This window comes from Python bivittatus, unplaced genomic scaffold (genome assembly GCF_059951505.1).
Source record: "Python bivittatus isolate LINGU-HERP-01145 unplaced genomic scaffold, Pbiv_v1 ctg000020_np1212, whole genome shotgun sequence".
In the NCBI taxonomy this organism is placed as follows: Eukaryota; Metazoa; Chordata; class Lepidosauria; order Squamata; family Pythonidae; genus Python; species Python bivittatus.
The window spans coordinates 81,629,138-81,655,895 of NW_028277030.1; the positions used below are offsets into that span (position 1 = coordinate 81,629,138).

Genomic DNA, 26,758 nt, shown 5'->3' on the forward strand with positions numbered 1-26,758 from the left:
CTTTTTCTTGTCCTGTAAAACATCATTCCTGTGTTCCTCATTTTTGCTAGCCAGGAAGTTGCCCTCTGGTCTGTATATCCATCCTCCCCTTCATATTACTTAGCACCGCTTTGCCTCCATATTTGGTAAATGCTGTTTTCCTTTCCTTATAAATTTTATTCTTTAGTCTTTAGTTGAGAATATCTAGAACTAGTGTATGACTGACCTCTGAGAACAATAAACACACTAATCAATATTCACTTTTGATGAAATGAATTACTGTTTGTTATGATTTCTTTTTTTATGTATTAAAAACATTTTCCTTTTCCTTTTAACTTGACTGAGATGAATGTTCCCCATTTCTCATGAATAAGAATGCTTTTTAAGGTAATGGTATTCATTTTTTTTTTTTGTTCAAGTAATGAATTGATTAGGACTGTGCAAAATCTTCAGATGTGTGCTTTATAGATTAAAGTATTTCCTTGAAGCTACTTCAATACCGCTACTGCTGTCTAAGAGCAAAGCAAAGGGTCCAGAGTTCCAGCATATTAACGTCCATTGATATCTCTCTTTCTCTCTCATTTTTTTTAATCTTGGAAGTATTTGCTATTTTTGTCTGATTGCAGGAAAATACGCACATCCATATAATTTCAGGGGGAGTTTGCATTAGAAGAAGGGTCAATAGATCTCTTGGATTTGAGAACTTCTCAAGCTGTGCAGGTTTAAGCAGTTATGCTGAAATCATAAGGATGTGTGATGCTTTGGATTCAATTAGAAGAAATACTGTGGAACGTATGGAAGCATTAAAGTAGCATGTTTGTTTCCAGATTCACAGCTGAGCGGAACCCTTCCTGAAGCATCTGTGTTATGCAGAACAGCAGTGCAAACAAGGATGCTTTAATGTGTATATTACAGGCTTTGCCTGCCTTTCTTGTAAAAAGAACTGTACAGGTGGTTCTCAGGTTATGACCACTTATTCAGTGGCCATTCAAAGTTATGATGGCGCTGAACAGGGATGACTGGTCATCAAAGTTGTGGCCCTTGCAGCATTCCCACAGTCACTTGATTTCAATTTGCGACCTTCCCTGCCAGCTTCCCACAAAGTCAATGGGGAAGCTGACAGGAGGCTACGAGTAGCTCCTGCCATTTTTTCAGCCACCCACTCACCTGTACTCCATAGTGCCTGCCTGGCCACACACCATAGTGCCTGCCCATGGCGCCTGCCTGCCTGCACTCCGTGGCACCTGCCCCGCACTCCATAACTCTTGCCCACCCTCCTGCTTGCCTGGATTCCTGCCTCTTCCCACTGGCCCTTGCTTAACAACAGCAACAGGGAGTGCTGGGATTGCTATCACTAAGTGATGTGGTCACATGACATCACGCTTTACGACTGCACTGCTTAGCAATGGAAATTTCAGTCCTAATTGCCATCTTAATTCGAGGATTACCTGTACCCCCCGGTAAAGAGTAAAAAAACATAATTCATCATTATATGAAAGTTTTTATCTATTGCTTGACTACAGTAAGAGAAGAGATTTGGATCTCATTCTGTGGACCTTGTAAGTTACACTGAGCTGCAAACCATTACACCATATACACTAATATTTACGGTTCATGCTTAAAATTCTGTGGCTATATATGTCAAAAGTCCTGAATGAATGGCTTTTATACTGATTTTACTTGATGTCCTTCTGTTGGAGACAACTTTTGGGGCATCTTGGTTATTTTAACAAACAAGTGCTTTCCACAGTAAATCTAGTTATTCCTTTTTTCCACCTCTGTTCTCTTTCAGGTCATCTCTTTGACCTTAATCCTTTAAAGAGACAGGATGGCTACACTCTCTTTGATTTGGCGAACCAGAGAACACTCCAGTTGAGTGTGTGTGATGAACCTAGAAGTTCATGCAGTGGAGACATAGGTAAGTTTCGACTTGCTAGATGCTGATATTGAACCCATAAGATGGAAAGAGATCATTGTGATACTTTCTTTTCTTAAACCTATGGTAGTATTGCTATCTGATGTAGCAATAGCAGTGTAGTAATGTACATTTCAATAAAAATGTAGGATAGTATCTAGCTAACCAGGTGTGCTCTTCTCCCTGTGGTACAAACTTTTCCTTCCTTCCCAGTACATCCAGTATCTGTCTAATCTTTGCACTTATCAGCCATCTATACAGGTTGTACAGGTAGCTCTCGATTTGTGCAGTTAATGAATCCCATGAAATGGTTGCATTATTTGAATTCGCACTATTCAAAATGATATTTCTATGGGAAATAGGGTAATTAGTTCCAGCTTGATGGAAATAGGCAATTTCAAAATTTAACATAACTTTTTAATATGTTTATTAATAAAATACTGTATAACAGTAAAAGAGGATAAACCCATATCCAAAGCATACCTGTTATCTTCCGTATTCTGTAGTTTTTCAAAATGAACCTTCCTTTTCTCCATTTTGCACAAAAGACGATTAGTGTCTATAACCCCAACAGCAGCTGTGCATGTGTTCGCTTCAATTGCACTCCCACTAGCCTCGCACTAATTGAATTTTGGCTTTCATTAAATGCGACCTGGTATCAATTTATAAGTCACTCTAAATCAAATTTCACAGTATTCAAACTTGCACTAATCATGACCTACCTGTAACTTCTTTTTAAAAAATGGGGACCTGTAAAACCCGCTAATTGGCTCAGATTACTCAATTTCCAAAATTTATCTGGGATAATGGTAAAAAGGTTATCGGATCATATGCATGCTATATTTTACAAGCATACACTGAAGACCCTTATGCCATACTCGAATGGGCCTTACTATTGTTAATAGGGTGGGATACAAGACAGGTGGAGGAAAAAGGTGTATGTTCAGTACTTACCATGCTGTGGGTTGAATCTGGTGAAGACACTGTCCCATCTGTCTGATATTAAGAAGCCTTAATAATAGGCTAGTGTTCTGCCCACTTTTAAATTGAGGAAATCAGTCTGAAAAGACCTATGTTAGGGCTACTCAGTGAATCACTGAGCAACTTGAACCCAGTACTAAAGAATAGATTTTTAACCAAAATCCTAAAAGCATATCTTGTTCTAGACTTATTGACAAAGGTAGCATATTCCCTACTAATTGTACTAAATGTTAAGGGAACTTAACATTTCTTCTGTCAAAAAACAAGGAAAAACGCTAGCATTGCTCTATTAAATCTGTTAATAGGAGTTTGTGTCAGTGGTGGCCATCAGCCATCAATTAATGCTGGACGACTGAGCAAAGCATTAACCTATGAAGATGGAGTTTTGAAACTTGTATACAAAGAAGGCGAGTCCTGTCCTGCAGATCCTGATTTGAAGTACATAAGTTATTTCAGCTTTGTGTGCAGGTTGGATGCTGGGCCTGGCAGCCAGCCAGTTCTCCTCTCCTTTGATAAGAGAACATGCACTTATTTTTTCTCTTGGCATACTGTTTTAGCCTGTGAAGAAGAAAGAGTGGTAAGTAAATTGGCTATTTTATCAACTTAACATTATCTAAAATGGCATGATAATATTTAAGATAAAAAAATGTTTAAATCCTCTAGTTTTGGAAAAAAATTACAACATAATATGTAATTTATAATTTATAACACTCATTTGCACTATTTTGCAGGGCAATTGTTGAAGCAGAATAAGCTATTCTTATTAAGCATAATAGAAGCAGTATAGTATTTATTGACAATTCACTTGAAATTTCTGTCAAAAAAGGTATTCAGCTCTAGCACAATGCGGATATAATAAAGCTAGTGATTAAGAAAACAGAAGTTAGCCACTGAGATTTTGAAGAACAGCTAAATTTCATCTTAGTCAGATTAATTGGAGGAGGAGGAGGAAGAGATAGAAGAAATTCTTACATGAGATGGCGGGCTTATGAAAGGAGCACAGAATCCCACAACTATCTCTGAATAGCATCATGTCTGCATTTGGTCACTGTGTTGTAATTAGTATGTGCAGAACATTCCATGCATAGAACAGCTGCTTGGTGTGGTCCATGTCCAAACCAAAATGTGCACATTTGGGGATTGTTTGGTTCCATGATCAGGCTATTTTGTCCTGGGCAAGTGGAAGTAAGGGGGAAAAAAATCAAGGACAGTGATGGCTGAAGGGAGGGAGTAAAGGTGTTGGGAAGATTAGGGAGGGTGGAGGGATGAGATATGCTGGGATATGAGCAGCAGCTGAAGGGAGGGGAGGAAGGAGATGGAGGGCAAGTGAGCTGGTTTTATATGCCATGCTGGAACATAAATGGCCGAAATAAGGAAGGGAATGGGAGAAAATGAAGGGAATAGTGGGTAATTGCCACGCTGAAAGCTGCTGAGGGTAGAGAGGTGGTGACATACTTCTGGTTTTTCCCCACTCACACAACCCAAATTTTGTTTCACCTATAACCCATAACAACCAAAACATTCTGGATTTCTTTTTTTCTTTTTAATAATTTTATTAAAAGTTTTAAAAAAGAAGATAAAAACTAATACAAACAAATAAAAAGTAAAAAAAAAATCAAAGAGAAAGCTAAAAGTACAAGAAAGGGAAAAAAATAAAAGAAAAATAGAAAAGAAAAAAATACAAAGAAGTGGCTTCTGATCTTCTTTACAGCAGTTATAAGTACAATTATAAATTTACCTCTTTCTCTAAAGTTACATGTCTCTTTTCTCTCTCTAATCTATCCTGTCTAATAATCAAAACCATAAATCCTAAATTCATTTTTTTTCTGTTTTCCGCGAAAAGTCCGTAAGGGATTTCTAGTCAGCAATAAACATAGATACTATCTTTTCTCTGATCAAATAAGTCAATCTGGCCATCATCTTCACCAACCATTCCTCCATTGTAGGTATTGCCGAGTCTTTCCATCTTTGTGCATACAATAATCTCACTGCAGTTATCATATAAAAAAACAAAGTTCCATTATTGAATAATGACTACAAGTTGTTTACAGGTAGTCCTTGCTTAACAACAGTTCAAAGTTATTGCAGCCTTAGGAAAAGTGCTTTAGGACCTGTACTTGCACTTACAACTGTCTCAAACTGTCGCATTGTCCCCATGGTCATGTGATTGCAATTTCAGGCACTTGGCAACTGGCTCACATTTATGACTGATTGCAGCGTCCTGCGGTTGTGTGATTGCGATTTGCAACCTTTTTTGCCTTGAGTGATTTGAATATTTTTCTCAGAAGTTCTGTCCAGTTGTGGGGGAGATTGCCCCATTCCAATCCCCCATCAAACACCATTTTTCATAAGAGAAACCTATCAGTCTCTCCATAAGTCCTTTATAGAACAGTACTTTTTCCTCATTTGGGGCATAAATTCCCAATATCAGAGTCCAATGCAAATTATCTTCCACCCCAACAAATCTACCATGGTCATCATTCAATACAAGCTCTGGTTTTAGTTGGGGATTTATATGCAAAACAACTTGATTTATTTTTTTAGTTTCTGTTAAAATAAATTCTTCACCCAAATTTTTATAAATCAAATATTTTATGTCCTCTTTTCTAATATATGTCTCTTGTAGGCAAATTATATCTTGTTTTAATTTTTTCAAGTAATGAATTTTTTTTTCTCCTTTGAAGAGCATTTGCTCCATTTATATTCCATGTTAAGCATTTGTAATCCATAATCAAACCAAAAATTTAGAAAAGTTGATACTTGTAGCATCTAGTTCAGTATCATCCCTTTCAATTTCCTATTGCGTCTGCTGAAGGTTTTGTGTAGTCTCATCTGACACCTCCGTTTGAATCTCCTCCAATTCCTCTTTAAATTTTTCTAGGAATTCTCTCACTGGAAAGAATTCAATTGAAATCTCTGCTGTTTAAAAGTAAAAATTACACCTTCCAATTTATCCCATTGAAATGGAATCTTTTTCTGTTTTAATCTATCAGTCAAAAAAGAATACTCTTTTCTGTCATGCAACATTCTAATAGGATTTTTTTTAAAAGAACAATTACATCTGTATTATCAATCTTCAGTCTTGTATTAAAATGGTGCTGCAAAACTTGATCTCTTGTCTTCTTCCTGACAAAGTGCACCAAGACATCCCTTGGAACATTTTTTATTCCCACAATTCTTGTATTTTTTTCTATATATTTTATTAAGTTCTGCCTCTGTATCCTCATCCCAGTCCAAAAAATTTGCTAAAGCTTTAATAACCTTTTCTTTAATATCTTCACCAGAATCCCCTGGGATTGCTCTAAATCTCAAACAAAATTCCTTCTCTCTCAGTTCCAGTAGTGCCAAATTATCTAGTTCTCTTTCCAGCTCTCTGCCCATAACTTCTGTCTTACTCTCCAAAATTTCCACTTTGTCATTAATTTGTTTTACATCTCCAGATACTTGTTTTACCGAGCTGTTCATCTTGTTGACTTCTTTCATCTCCTCTTTCATCTTTACAAGTCTTTGGTCCATTCTTTTTTCAAAAACTGTCAGTTTAGTATCAAGTGATTTAGCTAACTTATTGCCTAATTCCGCAAACATTTTCTGAAGTTAATCTAGTTTAATTCCTCTCTCTGCAGGTTGCTCTAGGAATCCTCTCCTTCCCCCTGCTATTTTTGCTGCTTTTCTGGTGGTTGCCATTGTAATATTGTAATCCAAAAGTGAAAGTGTTTCAATTACAAAGGAAAGAGTAAAAGGCAAACTCCCCTCCCTCTTTTTTTTCAGTTTTGTCTTCCTGTGCTCTTAATACTTTCATCTCAAATGGCACTCCGTGGTTACAGTCAGCATCACAGTCTGGCTCATATTACCTTTATCTTTTGTTTTGTAAAATCCACCAATTGTCTGCACTCTTTAATAGTTAAGCTTTTTGCCAAAAGTTTTTAAATCTTTAAAAACCTTTTTTCCCCCCTTTTTAGTCCAGAAAGAGCGTTTACTCACCTAGTGGAATTCTCTTATCCTGCCTCTCAGAAAATCTCTCTTTAGCTGTAAATTAATTACAGCCAAAAGTGTTTAAGAAAGTGGGGCTTGTGTGAAGCTTGTGTCCATATAGGCTGCATCAGGGCTGTGAGCTTGATTGAAATCCCTCAACTCCCAGCTGCTCAACTCACAAGTTGACTGCAAAAACCTCAGATCCTGCAGTCTGCTCATGAGGAGCGGCTGTCCGGAGTGCAAGTGGGCGATCTCACAATCTCTCCTTTATCCGGAAAAACTGTGGTGGCCAGAATTTGCCATCTGGCTGCCAATCTCCTTGCAATGCCATCCCTGCTCCTTCAGGGATGTTTAGTCTGCAATAGATCCTCACCCAGAAGCCATAAAACATTGTGGATTTCTGTTCTGCTAAATTATGGCTTATTGGAAATGATTGACCAGGACCCCAGAACATGATAGTATTGTTCTGTGTTTGAAACAAAATGTTTTTCCCAGTTTTTATACACCCCTAGTTATAACTCCCATATTTTAAAGAAGGATTTTCAGTTGGACTGGCTGTCTTTAATGGTTTGTTAATTTTTGCAAAGTACTTTATTATACAGTGAAAATACCTTCTTATCTAAGGTTTGAAAAACAACTTATTAGAGTAGCATCAATTCCTACAAAGCTGGGGTGTTAAGGCTATCCTAGGAATAGCTGTTCTTGTCTTGATCAGTATACAGTATTAAGAACAAAGTAATTCCTGACTTCTTCTAATGTTCAGTCCTGACTAGATGTTCACAGGATGTATTTGTCTTCCAAGTAAACTTATAATTTAGAATTAAAGTAGATGTGTTCTTGAATGCAAAGGAACAAACAGCTGGGAACAGATTGAGGGATGGTTGAGGGTGAGGCAAAATGAATAATGCATTGATAATGTAGCACAATAAAAGATAAAATATTCTTACAATCAAAATAATATTTGGGGTTTTGTATGGTTATTGCACAGCTCATAATGGTTGTATATGCTGATAGGTGAATCTTCTTCTCCCTACCCACCACAGGTAGAATGCTCAGTTACCAATGGCAGCAGAATAATTGACCTTTCCCCTTTAATCCATTGGACAAGTGCTTATGACATATTTGATGAGTTTTCTGACCAGAATCCAGATTTCTATATAAATATTTGCCAACCATTAAATTCCATCAAGGATGTCAAGTGTCCACCTGGAGTAGCTGTTTGCATGGTCCCACTTAATGACTCTCCTGTAGTAAGTACTACTATCAGCATGTATCAAATTGTCCTCTTTCTCACAACAGGATGTTAGGAATGCATACTTAATAGGCTGGTTTAGTTGAGTAATTTATTACTTTAGAGCCCTGTTCTTTGGAGACTCACATTCTCCAAGCAATTGCTTGAAAAAGCAATTTCAGCATTGGATATGGTCTAAAACATTGAAAGGAGGAGGGAAGGAAATTGTCTGTTATTGCTTCACTTCCTCAGTCCCAGATGTAGGATGCATCTGCTGCCATTAAGTCATGACCCAAAGTTCAGGAAATATGTCAATTGTTTTCAAGGGATTTTTGAATTTTGAACAGTAGGTGTGCACGTATCATGGCAAATCTCTTTAAAAATTGAGAGGAAGATCTATGCTATGGCTTTGGGGCAAGTGAAGATTGTGCTACTAGAGAGTAGGATGGTACAGTAGATCTGTGCCAGCTTCAAAGATGATTCCAAAGAACTGCCTTGAATCTAATGCAACACTACCCTATTATTCATTAAAGCAGTCCAACTTCTTTCAGTACTCTATACAAACACAAAAAAGCATTTTGACTGCTTTAAGGAGCTGACTTATTTAAAACTAATATGATCTTTAAAGCAGAACCATTCAAACCAGATCAGACTGCTTTAAATGAATAGCCTCTGATCCTTGGGGATATGTTGTGCTAAATGGATAGCAGTTTCAGATAGTGGAGCATGCTGATATTGCTTGTCTTTTTAGCAGTATTAACATAAAGATTTTGAGTACATCAGAATAAAATGTAATTGAAGCCATATACGAGAGATGTCTTTACAATAAAAATGGGTAGTCTCTCCCAACTTATCCATTCATTCTGTCCCGCTGCAATGCACATTATTACTACTTGTATATAGATTGAACTAATTTATTTCCCAGTTAATGCTGAAGCTTCAGTTTCACTTTGTGGTCATTTACACTGTTTGTAAAATCAGGTTAATTTATGTTATATTTAATTAGGATATTGGTCGAATCACAGGACCTCCTAAGTTGAACAGTGCAACAAATGAAGTTAATATTGCCTTCAACAGTACCACTCCTTGTCCAGAAGATAAAAATCTCAACTATTCTTCACTTATTGTGTTTCACTGCAACAGAGGAACAAATCTGGTAATCATAGTTTATTTTGTTTGTTTACAAAAGCTTAGAAGTCTTTGCAGAAGCAGGTTGAGAAAAGGATGAAGAAATCCCTTCCAGACATGAGGCACATCCAAACTTAATTTAATTTAACTTGCCTTCCTCCAGTTTGTGAGTTGACAGAAAACATGAGACATAAATTTGCTCTGTTTGTGTAGCAAATCTCTATTCTGCCTCATTAATGAGAGTGGTGAATGATGCTGTGTTAACCTGCTGCTGCCAGGCAAGTTAATGTGCAGCAGTTGGTGGTTTTCCTAGTGTTGGAGAAGTCATCCTTCAATTGCTTTTCTGGTGGAGTGAGATTGGGACTCTAGAAGGAGGTGAGTTTTGACAGATGGCTAGAGTAGTGGGTTGACGGAAACTGATCTGTGGAGTGGGTGGGGGCTTTCTGCTCCTGCTTTACCAGGAAGCTCATACCTATCCTGTGCATCACCTGCAGTGCCAGATCCATGGGGTTGGGATAGATCAGGCATGAGGGGAGGGTTCTGGTACAGGTGGAGGGGAGAGCCCCTATCCAATCCATGTCTCATCTTGGAGAGGTGAGTACATATTCTTCTCTCCCAGACCCTCCATGTCACAAGGAGAATCTGGGAGCAGCCACTACCCACAATAGGTGATCGCATCAGCCAAAACCAGACAGTAGGAGCTGGACAGATCCCTCCCCTTCTGCATCATTATCAGCCACTAAAGGACCCACATGGCATGGGTAGCATGGCTTATGTTTGGAGAAGATTGAAAACTCTATTTCCACATTAGATCATTAAATTCCACAGTTAGCAGGCCTCAGCTTTGGTTTGGAGATGCATTATGCAGGTATGTCCTTGTAGAATGGTTAGTGAGGCATGACGTTAGAGGGAGGTTAAATGTGCTCATAGATATGCAAGGTTCTTTAACTACAAATTAAATTATTCACACATCACAAAAGTTAATCCTTCTGGTTAGTAAAGTAGAGATACTTTGCCAACAGAATCTATTATGAGAAGGAAATGTATTTAATTTGCTGCTTTTGCAAGTTATCAAGGCACTTGCTTATTCTGCTTTTTAACAGGACAGGTGGGGAAAGAATGGGTTTTGAAGGCTTATGGGGTATACAAGTTGTGTACATAACCTGATAGCAAACCCTTCTCCAGCACAGGCAAATCAATCTCTTTAATGGTATCTTAAGTTTGTGTATAAGCATGTGATCTACAAACACACACCTCAGTTCTCTCCAGAAAGTCAGCATGAAGCAACAGAAACTGGGGCCTGTACTTACTCTTTTGTTGTTGTAGGAATGTTTGAAACTTGACTACTTCCAATGTCATCAACCTCAGTCACAGCAGGCAAAGCCAAAGGAATATAAATAAAAACAGATGGGATTACTTAACTTCAGCGTACATTTAATTTTCAGTCATTTAGCTTTCTTATTGAGACATCTGATTCTCAAGCTTAACCATTTTATTCTCTTGTTTGTGTGTTGATAACAGGGGAAGCCCAAAATGATAGACAAGTCTACGTGTGAATACATATTTGAATGGAGCACCCCAGTGGTATGCCCTGATGAAGAGAATGTTTTGGGCTGCACTGTAATTGATGAACAGTTACACTATGCTTTCAACCTATCCAGCCTTTCGGGGAAGCCTTATAAGGTGATTGTATTGCTGTGACTAGTAAGGGGAACTGTGTACTTAGAATTGATACTCTCCTGACATGAAAAAGGTGGAATTGGTCTATGGCTGAGGCACATGACCATAGCTTAGCCATGAAGTTATGTTTTTAGTACCACAATTCACAGGACTATTCTGAGATAAATCAGTAAAAGGGGGCTAGGGTTGTAGCACAGTGGTGAATTTTATGTATGTTAAATTATATTGTCAATTAAAATGTCTCTCAAGGGATTGAGCTGCACTTCTCATACTTCCTCTCCAAAATATGAGCCGTTGAGAATAGTGGTTAAGGTGTTGGACTGGTATCCAACTGCAGCTTGGAGCTCATTAGCTTGGGCTAGTCATTATTGTTCAGGCCATCCTATAAAAAATTGTTGATATAAAGATGAAATATGAAGGGAGCATCCATGTGGACACCAATTTGAATTTCCTTAGGAAACTAGGATATACGTGTAATGTTGTAATAAAATGTGCTAATCATATAAAGATTTTTTCTGTAAGACATGGGCCTAAAACGTCATGCAAGAATTAGTATACTGCAGTAAAGATTCATTGATCATTAGTAGTTGAATAAATATCACCAAAGACATTCCTAGAACTGCTTCCACCTATGAGAGCATGGAGATGAAATTCTGAAAAATTGAATTATTACATAAATGTTTGCTTATTTATAATTTATGAATATTCTGGAATATGGCACTCCCATTGTTCAAAGTAATATTGAGTAACAACTGTAGTAAATTTTACAAGCACCATATTCACTTGTAAAATTTGGGTATGGGTATTTTGGAAAGTGAGCAAAGCTCACTTTGAACCCCTCTGAACCTGCTGCTTAAAGTGAACATCCTCTGGAAGGTCCATTCTGAGACCCTTCCCACATTGTCTTGCGTAGTCTGGGGAAGCCCTTGGCATAGCCATATTCAGCCTTTAAGAATATTTAGCATTTTCTCTGACTCCATTTGCAGTTCTTTAATGGTGTAGTTTTGGCTGTCAACACAGGTTTCTTCTGGACGCCAGAACTACCATCTTGGGGTGTGTTCAGAAGCGGCAGATGTGCCTCAAGGAAAATGCAAAGATGCTGCAGTATGTCTTATCTCTGGCAATAGTGCTGTCTCATTTGGCAACAAAAAAGTAATAAAATTGGACTACAGGCATCAAGATGAAGCTGTTTTCTTGCAGTATAAAGGTGGTGATAAATGTCCTCCAGGTACGGGATTCTAAGAATTGCAAGGGATTTGCCCATTATTTTGAAAGCTACACCATTGCTTGCTTAGAATCTTAGCTTATCATCTTCTAGGGTTTAAAATAAAGTAACCTTATTTTCTTAACTTATTCATCCTAAGAATAGTCCCATTGAAAAAAATTGTAGGTAACATCCAAGGCTATCCAAGCCAAATTTCCCTTTAGAATTTTCACTGAGTGATTTTGAGATTGAACTCTTTCCAGTGATGGTATACAATAACTTATATACCATTCCGGGGTATCTAAATGAATAGTTTCTGTTTTAATTTTAACAAGTGGAAAGAAGGAAGGAGGAAGTGGTTCATAATGCAGGGTGTCTTCATGCATGCTTAAATAACATGCATCTTGAAGATTTATCCCATAAAAGTTGTAAGATGGTGTTTTTAGATGTGTACCTTGTTCCTGTTTGTATGATGTCTTTTTGAGAGGAGAGCTGACAAGCAGACACATTCCAGGTGAGAGTGGTGGAGAGTAATGATCCCTGGGAACATCTCAGTTCATTGTAAAATACACTTTTTATAGAAAAATGGTGGCTGGTGACAGCAATTACGTAAATTGTTATTTGGAACTTGGCCTTTCGTAATTCTTGGTGCCACTGACAATCCACCACTGTGCTAAGCTTTTGCTTATGAAATATTTCTATTTCACTGTTTATATTTCACAGGTATTGCCCATTAAGTATTTTATTGCACTCTTCTTTTACTTACAGTGACTGAAATGGGCGAGCTTTGTGTCTTCCCTTTCCAGTACAATGGTAAAAATTATGACAAGTGCATTGCAGAGGGACAAGAGCGTCCGTGGTGTGCCACAACTGATAACTTTGTAAGAGACCAAAAGTGGGGATTCTGTGTAAATGGTAAGTAAGGGGATCTCCTGCACTGGCTGATGTGTTAAGGTGCACAGTTGTACTGTAGTAATGGAACATCTGGTTACTTGAGATAAAACAACAGCTGCTGAAAAGAAAACCCAGTCAGGATAATTTGTATTGCAGCACTTAAGATAGTATTACATAGAAACACTAAAAACAGTCACGTGCTCTAAATTAGAGTAAATACAGACGATAAATATAACAGTGTTTGGATAGCATGTATTTATCAATAGCTGGGAGTGTCATTCACATAGAACTGCCCGTTAATTCAGCCTACTGATGAATAACCATGATTGGCCTTACTGGCCTGGGCCAGGAAAAATATAAACCACATGCAGGTTAAACTAAATAGTGTTCTTTATTGTGTAGCTTGTCTTTCAGAAAGGCGTTGCCAAAGTTTGAGAGCAAATGCTCTTACAGTTACTAACCACCTATCACTAGTCCTTTGTGAGTTTTTTCTTTTTTTGAAGAAAAAGAAGAAAATGTGACTGAATTTTAAGATTGGGAATTCTAGATATGCTTGAATATTGACACCCTCCAAAGCAACAAGACTTAGCTTCTTTTAAATATATTTTAAGATGGGAATTTTATAGGAAATATTACTTTGCATTCTGAAACCTCCCTCTTCCTCCTTCCCAAATTCCCCTTTGGGCCTCCTACAGTAATTTTCCCCTCCCCTTTTCTGCTGCTGCCACTGGTCTTCATAAACTCTGCTGGATTTACAGTATATTTCAAATTCCCTTTTATATTTACCCTTGTTTATATTGATAATTCTCTCTTAATTCAAGAGACTTCACAAGCTTGTTGTTGTTTTGGGGTAGAATAAGGGAAATAACACCCCATTCACACTACCTTGTTTCTAAATGAAAAGCAAGATATAAATTTATAAATAAAATTTAGCTTTCTCAATAATTACTAATTTAGACTTCCTTCTTAAACAGATTTATAAGAGTTAGAATAACTTCTGTGTAACTAGGTAGTGAAGCGCTAGTGGTAAAAAAAAATCGATCCTCCCTCTTCCCCAACTAGCCACCTATGTGCTAAAATGCATATTGTAAATTATATGAGGAAGAAGAACAGTTTTGCTTTGTGTGTGAGTGACATTTTTGTAGGCTTATTTGTGAGGGTGATGAGCAATTTCCTTTTCCCCATTTTCATGCTTCTAAAGAGGGCTCTACTGAGCTCAAAAGAAACTTGCTTATTCTGCCCAGTGTGGAAAAGTCCAATTCAGATATCTCTGGAGCAGCTTTTTAGTTGTACATATGTGTGTGCCCTTTGAGGTCCTACTCCTTTTTAATTGGAGTATAATAATTCCAGCTCTGATCACTAACTGAGGATAGCTGATACACCTAGACTTAACACAATTTTCCCCAGATATAACATTGCTGAACCATCGTATCCAGCCTGGACCATATGAACTTTAGAAGGCAAAGATGGACACAGCTAATTTTATTTATTGTTACAACCTTGCTACAGAAGTTAATCTGTGGATTTACAGTTGCTCATAAACTTTTGTTCATATCTTGCAGAAGCTGGACAACGTGAATCTACTATTATTTTCAAGTGTGATGAAAATGCTAATAATGGAAGTCCTCAGCTCTTGAGCGAGACCTTTGGCTGTGCTGTCACATTTGAATGGAGGACACAACTTCTTTGTCCTCCAAGGAAAATGGAATGCAAGTTTATTCAGAAGCACAAGACCTATGATTTGAGAATACTTTCCTCACTCACAGGTTCATGGGTTTTTGCAGACAAGGACAGCTCGTGAGTGTGCTTTGGAATTCTAATGGAAATCTTCTTACCAGTTTGTTACTCATTGGAAGCATAGCTAATAATTATTCCAAGTGTATATCTTGCAATTCAGGCAAGGTTGCCTACGTCTCAGGGAAGTGGCTAAGCCTAGGCAATGTTTAAATCAAGTTTTGTAGTCCTGTGTTTTCAGTCAAGGAACTGACTGAAGGAAGATGTACTTCAAGGGGAAATGAAGGAAGCTTGCCAATTAAAAGAGGCTATATCTTTGCTAGAAATATTTTATCACTCAGCTTGCTCTGTTGAATAGCGTAGGATCATTGGAATACTGCATTTAGATTGAATATCACTCAAGAAATTGCCAGATGGGGAAAAATTCTGGAAAGATCTTTGAAGATTATGGAAGGACTTTTGGAAAAGTCTTTCAGTCAAGCTACCTTACATAAATTGTAGTTAGACAACACACCACAATTATTGTTTTACAAATTACTTCATGTTCTTGGAAATTAAAAGAATGTAAGATGGTCCTTCTTATTGAGGTCCTGTATTGATTACAACTAAATGTGTGTATGTATTAACAGTAAATCTGTAGGAGCAAAATGCAAATTCCTGAGCACCTTTGTTTTTATCTCAAAGAAAAATAGCCTTCAAAGTATATGAATTATGCCTGCTGAAATCTCAAAACCTGAGAAGCTGCCAGATCAATTTTCTAGAATCAAGGATTGCAGATAAACCTACTATAAACTATGCAAAATGAAAATATTTGTGCAAGTTTATTTGAGTTACATAGTTGACACAGATTCAGATTTTCTTGCAGCAGGATCTAAACTTCAGTGTCCAAGAGTATACATGCCCCTGAGAGCCTTTTTGTTTTCCTTTTTCCATTTTAAAAAAATGTTTGGCTGAGAGGTAGAGTATTGATGCTTTAAGTATTTATTAAACTGATATGAGATCTGCTGAAATTACCCTACTGAATGCCTCTTTTTCCTCTTGGATTTAGTTACTACATGAACCTTTGTCAGAGAGTCCATGAAGGACCCACAGGCTGTCCTGACAGGGCAAGTGTTTGCCGAAAAAATCAGAATGGTGCTGTCCAGGTTCTGGGATTAGTTCACACGCAGAAACTTAATGTTACAGGTGTGTCTGTCTGTCTGGTGTCCCCTGCTATTTTGTGAGTTAGGAGGTGAGAACTGCAGTGAAAGAATTTAAGTGGTTTTAGTAAATATTTCAATAAAAGAAGAGAATGCATTTGCTGAACTTGGCCATTAGCCTTGTTTTTGTTAAGGTATTATTTGCCTTGCACTGTTTTGTACTGCCTTTTCAAACAAATCTGAGTGGTGTACAATAAAATCATGATAAAACACAGCAACTACAAAGTTGCTCCTCACCATATAACCCTCATTAAAATATAACTAAAATGTAACTAAAAACATAATTGTCAACCTTGTGAGGTAGACCAGACAGGAAACTCAGTCAGATGAGCTAATTCTACTATATTGTAAGGTTATATTAACAGAATCTTGGAAGTCTGAAAGTACATTTTTCCCCTGACCCTTTACAGCCCAAGAAACTAGGAAGAGTCTCTTCTGAGCTACTTACCCCACCCACATTCCTGCTGCGGGCTCAGTTGCCTTTTATCTGACCATTCCCTTGGCGGTGTCTTTTCTCCTTGTCTCCCAAGGTCATTCCCATACCATTACATAATTGGACAAGTCTCCCAGTGTTCATTTGCTAGGAGCCAAATGCTCTTTGAAAAGATAAGGTTTTCAGTGCCATCTAGGATACCAGAAATGAAGGAACTGAGTGCACCTTTGTGGAACAGAATGTTTCACCAAGTGAAGGGAACCATAGAGAAGGTCTGCTTTCTAGTCTGTGTCCATGTCCTTTGCAGGGAAGGCAGCTTAAGCAGATACTCTGTAGATATCTGTAGAGGATGAGCAGTACTGGGTAAGGGGGTCCCTAATGTAACCTGGTGCCACTCCTTAAATAGTTTTACGGTGATAACCAACACTTAGAATTAGGCCTGGAAGCCTACTAGCAACAACTGCAAACTATGTGTTGATCTGCAACAGTGGGTTCCACCCTGAGTTATGCTTAGTTTTAGTTTTGTTCTCTAATTTCATTAGGGTTACATAAACAGGGATGCATGAAAAAAATCCTAATGCTAATACTTAATATCCATTACTTCAATGCAATTCCACTTGAATAAAGTAATGGTCTACTAGAAAGAGCTCCGTAGATGTGGATTTTGCTCCTGTCTCAATATAAAGGACCCTCCTGGTGCTCAGCGCTTGTATGGCTCAGCGGTTCATCAAAATTCAAACAGTTGCTGGAGAAAAGTATGTTTACTTTTGTGAAAGTATTAATATCAGTCTATGAAATCTAAGTATGGAAATGTACTAAATATATCCATATGTCCCAGCAGTAAAATATTGGCCTTTGAAGATGTATCCAGTCATTTTTGATGGAGGAAATGTTAACTAATGCCAAGTCATAAAGAATTTTAATAGAAAAAATTCTATTAAAGAGGCTAGTTAAATTCATTTGGGGGCTTCATAGCATTGCTTTGGATTTAGAAGTCTCATTTTGCTATTAATTTACAAGACCTGATGCTTTATTTCAGGCGACAAAGTTCTTGTCAGCTACTCCAATGGTCATGAATGTCCACAGAGGAACAAAAAGGCAACAACAGTCATAGAGTTGAAATGTGGAAAAACTGTTGGATTGCCAAGATTCAATAGGTAAATATGTAGATTATTTGGTCTTTATGGCATAACAAAAGTCACCTCAACTTTTATCAGAACTAAAGGTATATATTATGCATATGGCATAATTCATACTTTAGGGAAACTTTATCGAAGCTAGTGCATTCTGTATATTTCAATAATTCCTAACCAACCGCAATATGGCCATACAAATAAAGTCAGTAGAATGAATGAATGAATGAATGAATGAATGAATGAATGAATGAATGAATGAATGTTGAGAAAGGTGATCATGTGGGATGGAGGAGTAAGCTACACTAAGAATTATTATCTTTGTCTGTGGGTATGATACGTGCTGGTGACCAATAGCTTCTGTGGCAATCACAAAAATAAATAATTTTTATGCTAACAGTACCAATAAAAATGGAATATATTTTGAATATAAAGGATTTAGAAGGAGGAGATGTATAAAGTGTTTAATTTTTTATTTGATTGCTAGTTTATTTTTTATTTATAGCCCAGTTTTGTATGAATCAAAGCAAAATTTAATAAAGTCACTCCATAACAAGGCATAGGAAGCTGATAGGTTACATTACATCTGATTCCCACTTTTGCAGCCTCTCAGTCTCCCAGGATTGTTCTACCAAAAATCAGAGATCCAGTGCCCCATCTGTTTGGGGGTGGAAAGGAAAAGAAGTAAGATTTTATTAAGTCTTCTTATAGGCTATGCATGCAAGAGATTGCAAAAACCATAAAACCAGAAATATCAAGTAACATGAGGTGGAGTGGGTGGCAAAAAAACTTGCCCACTTGCCAGAAATAATATTTTAAAAATTCTCCTTTCGTCACGAAGATATTTCCCATCTCTGTACTTACAGATCAGTAACAAATGCTAATTTTATATTGTTAGCTCTTGAAACTTTTATAGATACGTGTATGTTTTTTACTTGATACAGGTTTCTCTCTTAGAAGCATGTAACTTGTCTGTCAGAATTGCTTTTTTGAACAGAGACATCTATGTTACTTCTTCCCTATTAAATAAAAACCACCACAGCCCTTTTTTTTTTTTTTTATCATAGAGGAAGCTACAGTTGAAAAGAACCTTAGAATCCTAGTGCCTTCCACTGGTGCAAAAAGTTTTTTTTTAAATACTCTTACTAAAAACCCCACAACAATAATACAATTCTATTTTTTTCAAAAGCAACAATTTACAAAACGTTTTAGTTTATTTTTGGTCCTAATTCTTCCATTTTTAGAGTGTGAATAATAATCAGCTGCAGACTTTGAGCTGATTGATGTAGCATATGTACGGGTGCACAAACACACATACACATCCTCCTTACACAATAATTTAATTCTGTGTTCTCACACACTATTCTGCTTAGATGGTGATGAGGCAGTGCGGAAGAAATGAGAGAAAAGATGTGTTGTGTTTTTCCCCCCTTTTTGTTGACAGCATGCATATTTTAAGGTCAAATTCTCGAAAGGTTTACACTGGATTACTAAATAAAACCAATTTCTTCTAAATGGGTGATTTATAAACCTTATAGAGACGTTTCAAACTAATTCTTTAAAAACTGAAACTCACTACATAATTGCATCTGATTTACACAGCAGAAACAGGTTTTTTTTGTTCAAACAGTTTATTGAATAAACGCAATTGGCTAGGTTCACAGAGCGCACTATGAACTAGAATGACCAGAATGGGATCCCAGAATACAGGTCATAATGTGTGTTTGATTTAAGCCTAGTGAAATGTGCAAATCCAACCTTCACATCCACACAGTAGTAAAGATAAATGATAACTTTCATTTCTCTGTCATTTAGTCTTTATTGTCATGCTATTTCTCCTTCTGCTGGTAAGTGTTAACTTCCCAAATGCTTCCTCTTAGGATTGATGAAGAAAATTGTGCCTATTACATTACCTGGGAAACTCGGGCTGCTTGTGCTGTGAAACCTCAAGAAGTTAAGATAGAGAATGGCACAGTTATAAATCCAGAGACAGGGAAGAATTTCAGTTTGGGTAATATTTATTACAAGTAAGTGATTTTTTTCATACTTATAAAAGATCAGGAGAAGACTCCTAATAATCAGCCTTGTAGTTGCCACTGGCTTATTGATAAAGTGGTAGATGATCTGAAACTGAGCAAAATGTAAAGTTTCAAGTAACAACCATCAATCTGGATCTGTCTTTTTTTTTTTTTTTAAGTTATGCAGTAACTTTTAAATCTGGATGGAGGAGCTAACATCTTTAAAAGAAGGGTCATTTAAGAACTAAAGATTGGTAGATGGTGTGTTGCTTAATACAGTTCTTAAGGAATTAACTAATTTTGCCTGTGTCTGTTGGCTTGTCCATGTAAGTTAAATAGATGATTCTGCTCTTATATAGTTAAGCTCTGATTTGTGTGTGTATATTGAAAAAGAAACTCCATTTTCTTGCAGAGGCAGATACATCTTAATTTCTTGGATTTTTTTTAAAAAGGTGCTCTTAGTGCAATATAAATCCATAGCCCAACTTCTGAAATAAATTCTGCTTCTGCAGGCACAGTAGCAAAGTGTGTATATGTGGTAGATTCTTTGATCTTTAGGAAAGTACTTACTGTAGATATATTATAAAGATATGATAAATATATTATTTTTAAATAATATATCCCCATCATTAAAAGTAAAAAATAGCTCTAGAATAAAGGATATTTAGGCAAGATATAATTTCTTCAAGCCAACTGTGTATTCTTGTGCATTGTACCTGGCATGTAAATGGTTTTGATAAATAATAGTGAAGATGGGTATAGCATTAAGCAGCCAAGATGAGACTGATTTTCCAGTATGCCTCTTTGAGGAATTGTAGATTAGTTGGAAACAGGTGAGGATAGTCCCTTGCTAAATGGAACAAGACTTGAAATTTAGGTGGATTAAAACAGACTCCCTTGAGTAGAGAATTCTAATAATTAGCTAGGTGAGAAGAGGTGCTTCCAAAGTTTTTTGTCTTAGCACTGGTTATATCTGTATCATTACTTTGTATATGCATATTATGTATTTTTATGTATTTTTATTTTAAATCTTTTGTTTCAGATTATACAGCGCCTCAGGAGATATCAGAACAAATGGTGACACATACATTTATGAGATTCAGCTTTCTGCTATCACTGATTCAAAGCATACAGAATGCATGGGAGCGAACATATGTCAAGTTAAAATGTCAGATACACGTTTTCGTAGAATTGGATCATCAAAAAATGCTCACTACTATATTCAAGGTCAGTATCAACTTGCTTGTAATGATAACAACCAGGATTATGTGCAAAATAGAAATCCAAAACAAACAGATTGCCTTGGAAGTTCTACTGAACTATTTCAAATGGGGAAGAGTTCACTAAAAACAAAATCTAGAATGTTTTGTGTGTTCTTGGTTTCTACTGAAACAAAATCCAGAGTGATTTTACTGGATGAGTAGGGTAAGTCTGCTGTGTTGTGTCTCTCCACCACCACTCCGCCCCCACTTCTGCTAATGTACCAGTACAGTACATTACAGTACATCCTCAATCTTCCCAGTGTCTTTCCTTCTTATCCTTGTTTGCCTCCCTTCAATTATAGCAAAAAAGACTAAACTCAGTTATCCAAACACAACCCAGGGCAGGGGCTCCCAACCTATATGAGATCCCCCCCCCCGGGGCTTTCTTAAAAAGTCAAGTTTTTATGGCTGTCCTAAAGCTCAACAGAGTGGGTGCTAGTCTGATTTTGGGAGAAGTTTTTCTATTCTTACCTCCCCCCCCCAAACACTTCTATTCAGAGGAACATGTTTCACTCTGTATCCTGAAGGAAATAATCACATGTTTTTAAAAATAAATGTTATTAAAAGTTTTACAAAGAACATAAAAACTAACACAAACTGATAGAGTAAAAAAAGCAAAGAAAGAAAAGGAGAAGAAAGAAAAAGTGCAGAAAGAGAGAACAAAAAGAAAAAAAGAACCTTCCAGTTTCTTTTGCAGTAAATAAAAGTATGATTAGAAAGTTACTTCTACTCTATGGTTACAAAAAGAAAAGCTCATTTTTCCTATTATCTATTTTTTTTCCCCTTATCATCAAACCACAAGTCATAAGTGCATTTTTTTTTCTGTTTCATTGAAAAAGTCTATAAGGGGCTTCTGGTCAGCCATAAATGTAGATGTTGTCTTTTCTGTAATCAAGGAAGTCAGTTTAATCATCTCTGCAAGGTCCGTCATCTGAACCTTTCCATTTTTGAGCATATAATAGTCTTGCTGCAAACAAATATGTGTGTTTTGATTGAGACAAGAACCACCTAGGACTAGCAGTTCTGTGCCCAGAATGAAGTGTGCATAAATCTGCCCAGAGTCTCTTTTGTGTGAGAGGGGCGGCCATATAAATTTGATAAATTAGATTAAATAAATAAACCATTTTGCACATCCCTAATATCAACCTGTTTGTTTTAATTATACTGATACCACCTCAGTATCAGTGGATTTTCTTTTTATTCTCCCTCCCTGTTGATTTCCTAATATCCCCAAATTCACCACCTTGGTTGTCGCTCCTGTGAGCAGAACTGAATAATACTGTTAATAACCTGTCAGTCATTCCCAACTCTGAAGGGTACTAATATGTCCCCTTGTCCTTCAAGATGTTAAATATGCCCTCTGTTTTCTTGGCTGTTTAGGCACATTGAGAGGCAGCAGAATGTGTGAAAAGTCTTTCTGTTTTTCAGACATGGGGATGCTTTGACTCTAACTGTTTTCTCTCCCAGGGAGTGAAGATAAAGTAGCTCCTTCTTTCTGCCTTTTCCAGCTTTAAAGGCAGTGTATTTGAGATTTGCTTGTGATAAATAAATATATAGGGAAGTGACATTTCCCCTTCTAGTGCTCCTCTGTCGTCCTTTTATTCCCTTTCCAAGTTAAAGAACAATTAAAAAGGCAATACTCAGTAACAGAAGAGCAAGGTAAAGGGTAAGTGGCTGAATATATTTGTTTTTTTCACTGTATCTTCTCTTGCTTTCCAAGAGGAGAACAGCTGAGAAAGAAAATGCTTTTTTACATGCACAAATCCCACTTTTGGTGTTTCTAAACTGGATAGCCAGAGGGGAAATGTGGAAAAATAAAAGGATTAATCTTTATGTACTCACCTCTTTTCTTTCTAGTCATTACACAAATGGAAGCATAATATGTAAACTTGCCAGCTCACCTCTGTGAGAGTCAAGAAGGAAACTAAAGTAATAACATTATTCACTAAGCAAGAGTTTAGTAACTTGTCTATGTAAATAAGTACAGGTAGTCCTCACTTAGCAACTGCTTCGGTCAGTGACCGTTCAGTTAGATGGTGCTGAAAAAATAACTTTATGACCAATGCCCACATTTACTACCTTCACAGTGCCCCTCAGTCATGCGATTGCCCTTACATTCAGTATGCATTGTCCTGTGCCTGATCTGTTTTTTCCCCCTCCTTGCGGAGCAGAGAGATTGGGGAGGAAGGGATTATAAGAGAATAAGCAGGCACACAATGGGGAATGCACATAGAAAGGAATACAAGGGGAGGAGTTGAAGAAAAAAAATTGGTCAGGCACAGGAGAGATTGCCTACAGAAATCGCTTGGGTTTTTTTCTTTACAATTTCTGTAGGCAATCTCTTCTGTGTCTGACCCAGTTTTTTCTTCCCCCCTTCCCCTCTTGCAGAGCAGAGAGATTGGAGAGGAAGGGATTACAAGAAAGTAACCAGGCACACAATGGGGAATACACTGGCTGTTTGTGTAGCATGCTTGCAGCTCCCAGCCCCAAACATGGTTCGGGTTGCCAGTGCCACTGCATTCCTTTCAGTGTGTATTCCCCATTGTGTGCTTATTCTCTTGTAATCCCTTCCTCTCCAATGAATGTAAATGCAAACATTAATTCCCGTTTTGTTAATTATCCCAGCACCAGCTGAACATGCCAAAGGATGGGGGAGTGGTGAGGAGGCAAACAAACATCAAAGTTGTGAAAGCTGATTAGTCTTGTCTGTTTCAAGCTGCCTAACTCAACACTACCTGAATGAGCATTCCAAAGGGCAGGTGTCAGCCTTGTGAGGTAGTTCAGACAGGAAACACAACCAGATGGCTAATTCTACTTTATTGTAAGGTTACATTAACAGAATCTTGCAAGTCTGAAAGTACATTTCTCCCCCATCGCCCTTACAGCCCAAGAAACTAGGAAGGACCCCTTCTGAGATGTTTGCCACGCCCACATTCTTTTTGTAGGCTAAGCTGCCTCTTGTCCAATTGTTCCTTTGGCTGTGGCTCTTCTCCCTGTCTCCCAAGGTCATTCCTACATACCATTACAGTGGAGGTGGGGAAAAGGAAAGCACAGTTATGATCACGTGATTTCCCACTTAGCAACTGCTTCAGTTAACAACAGTCCTGCCACTCCCAATTGTGGTCACTAAACCACTAAGGACTATCTGTAGAGCACAGTTATTAAATAGAGCACAAATAATGACAAATTGTTGGTATTAGTTGCAGGACTTGAAGTAGCAACTTCCATTAGCCTTTTCCCAATATGGTGTTCTTTAGATAAGTTGAAATACAACTACTTTGACTGAGGTAGGTTTTCCTGTAACATGCTTAGAATTTTGCTATTGTTTTCCAGTTTCACAAGGGGTTCTTTTGGGGGGGTTCCCTTTGAGTCAGTCTTGATTCCTGATAACTGCCTGGAAAAGTCCCTGCAGTTTTCTTGGCTAGGTTTTTGGAAGTGGTTTGCCATTGCTTCCTTCCTAGGGTTGAGAGAGAGTGACTGGCCCAAAGTCACCCATCTGGATTGGTGCCTGAGGTGGAACTAGAACTCATGGTCTCCCAGTTTCTAGCCTGGTGCCTTAACTATTACCCCAAACTGGCTCTCTCAAGTATTGGCAATGCATTTTTAGAGGTATATATTGTCAATTTAGCTGTCTACAGTGATCTGATTTTTTTTTCTTTAAAATTGGGGAGATCATTCTAAGCCTTCACTCTCTCTTGAAATAGTTTGTCTTACTGATGTGGTCATTTTCAAGCAGAGTAGTAAAATAATTGATACCAAGTTGGGCCTGCAACTTTCAAACTGCCCATCCAACATAGGCTTTGGGAGTTGTAGTCCTAATGCATTTGAAGAACCCCATATTCTGAAAGGCCATCTTAGGTAATATTGATTGGCTTAGTTGTCTTAATCCAAACAGCTACAGTAACTTAACAGTGAATATTGTTAACAATCAACAATTGGCTGGTGTGGGTCTTCCGGGCTGTGTGGCCGGGGACAGGGTGAGCTCCTGTCCCTTGTCCTAGCTCATTGCTCACCCAGCAATTCGAAAGTTATTCCATCTGCGAGTAGATAAATGGGTACTCCCGTTTAGATGGGAGGAACCGGCGGTGCTGCGCAGGGGAGAAAAATACCAGTGCTGGCCAAACTCCGAATGCAGCCGGCGCGAGCGGCGAGGAAGATCTACGGAGGAGGAAAAGCCCGGATGACCCCCTAGCGACCCCTGCCGGTCACACAGCGTAATTAATTGTATAATTGTATTATATGTACTTTGTGAGCCGCCCAGAGTTCCCCATTGGGGGGAGATGGGCGGACAATAAATCGAATGTAATAAAATAAATAAATTGTGACCGGCATCTTCAGAGAGCAGGAGCACAGACAGGAGCAGTTCTCTCTGTGCCCAGGATGAGGTGACCCTTTGTGGGTATTTATAGAGATCTGAGGGGGGGGATTGGGGGTGTGTGGGGGGGGGTGTGGGGAAGGTTAATGAGTGGCTGCTTGTTTTGGTGTCAGAATACATGTGAATCTTCCTGGGGATTAGGCAGGGTTTTTTCTTCTATTGAGTTGTTAACGAGTGGCTTCTGGGGGTGATTAGTATGTTCATTGTGTGAGCTGCTCACACGTCCTGGTGGTTGAGCTGAGTTCATTGACCTTTTGCATGCTGTATTTTTCAAGATTGGTAGCCAGGTTTTGTTGATTTTTAGACTCTCCTCTTTTTTATTGAAGCTGTGCTGGTGTTTGTGAATCTCAATGGCTTCCCGGTATAGCCTGGTATAGTGGCTGTTGGTGTTGTCTAGTATCTCTGTGTTTTCAAATAGGATTTTGTGTCCAGTGTGCTTGAGGGCATGTTCAGCTACTGCAGATTTTTCTGGTTGCTGTAGTCTGCAGTGTCTTTCATGTTCTTTTATCCTGGTCTGGATGCTGCGTTTTGTGGTCCCGATGTATACTTGCCCGCAGCTGCATGGTATGCGGTACAATCCTGCGGCGGTGAGGGGATCCCTTTTGTCTTTTGCTGATTTTAGCACTTGTTGTATTTTTCTGGTGGGTCTGAAGATTGTTTGGAAATTGTGTTTTTCCATCAGTTTTCCCATGCGGTCTGTGACCCCTTTGATGTAGGGCAGAAATACTTTGTTGGTGGGTGGCTGTTTTTATTCTTCAGTCGCATGTTGTTTTCTTGGTTTGATGGCTCTTTTTATTTCATTCTTGGAGTAGCCATTCGCTTGTACGACCCAATTAAGGTGGTTGAGTTCAGAGTTTAGCGAAACCCAATTCCTAGTATGTTCATTGTGAACATTGACAGCCACCCAAATTGACAGCCACATTCTGACACCAAAACAAGCAGCCACTCATTAACCCTCCCCACACACCCCCACACACCCCCAATCCCCCCCCCTCAGATCTCTACAAATACCCACAAAGGGTCACCTCATCCTAGGCACAGAGAGAACTGCTCCTGTCTGTGCTCCTGCTCTCTGAAGATGCCGGTCACAGTTGCTGGCGAAACGTTAGGAAACAAAACTTCCAGAACACGGCCACACAGCCCGGAAGACCCACACCAGCCATCGTATTCCGGCCGTGAAAGCCTTCGACAATACAATCAACAATTGGTTGTGAAAAAATTTCAATCTTTTCTTCCTTTGCAGATGATGTTTTGGATCTTGTGTTCTTCTCTGACTCCAAATGTGGCAGAGATTCCAAAAAGTCTGCCTCCTCAACTATTTTCTTCCACTGTGATAAGGAGGCTGAAGAAGGCCTCCCACAATTTCTTCATGAGTCGATGGATTGCCAGTACTTATTCACCTGGTACACCTCAGCAGTCTGCCAGTTGGTGTAAGTAAATCTCATGAGAATAATTCTTGTTAATTCTTACCCTACAGAATAGCAGAAGGCTTGTTAATCAGTAGAGGCTATATACAGTGGGGCAAAAAAGTATTTAGTCAGCCACCAATTGTGCAAGTTCTCCCACTTAAAAAGATGAGAGAGGCCTGTAATTTTCATCATAGGTATACCTCAACTATGA

At 38.2% G+C, this 26,758-nt stretch overlaps 1 protein-coding gene across 1 annotated transcript in view; it reads left to right on the forward strand.

Moving 5' to 3' along the window:
* IGF2R (insulin like growth factor 2 receptor) overlaps window positions 1-26,758 on the forward strand; it is a 100,300-nt gene that overhangs the window by 66,416 nt on the left and 7,126 nt on the right. Inside the window, exons 33-45 of the mRNA XM_088142760.1 lie at window positions 1,772-1,897; window positions 3,181-3,452; window positions 7,891-8,097; window positions 9,085-9,234; window positions 10,728-10,889; window positions 11,907-12,114; window positions 12,859-13,005; window positions 14,547-14,781; window positions 15,767-15,903; window positions 17,390-17,507; window positions 19,364-19,510; window positions 20,544-20,728; window positions 26,382-26,568. Of these exons, the coding sequence (XP_087998886.1) occupies window positions 1,772-1,897; window positions 3,181-3,452; window positions 7,891-8,097; window positions 9,085-9,234; window positions 10,728-10,889; window positions 11,907-12,114; window positions 12,859-13,005; window positions 14,547-14,781; window positions 15,767-15,903; window positions 17,390-17,507; window positions 19,364-19,510; window positions 20,544-20,728; window positions 26,382-26,568 (2,281 nt within the window). The remainder of the gene's footprint in view (window positions 1-1,771; window positions 1,898-3,180; window positions 3,453-7,890; window positions 8,098-9,084; window positions 9,235-10,727; window positions 10,890-11,906; window positions 12,115-12,858; window positions 13,006-14,546; window positions 14,782-15,766; window positions 15,904-17,389; window positions 17,508-19,363; window positions 19,511-20,543; window positions 20,729-26,381; window positions 26,569-26,758) is intronic.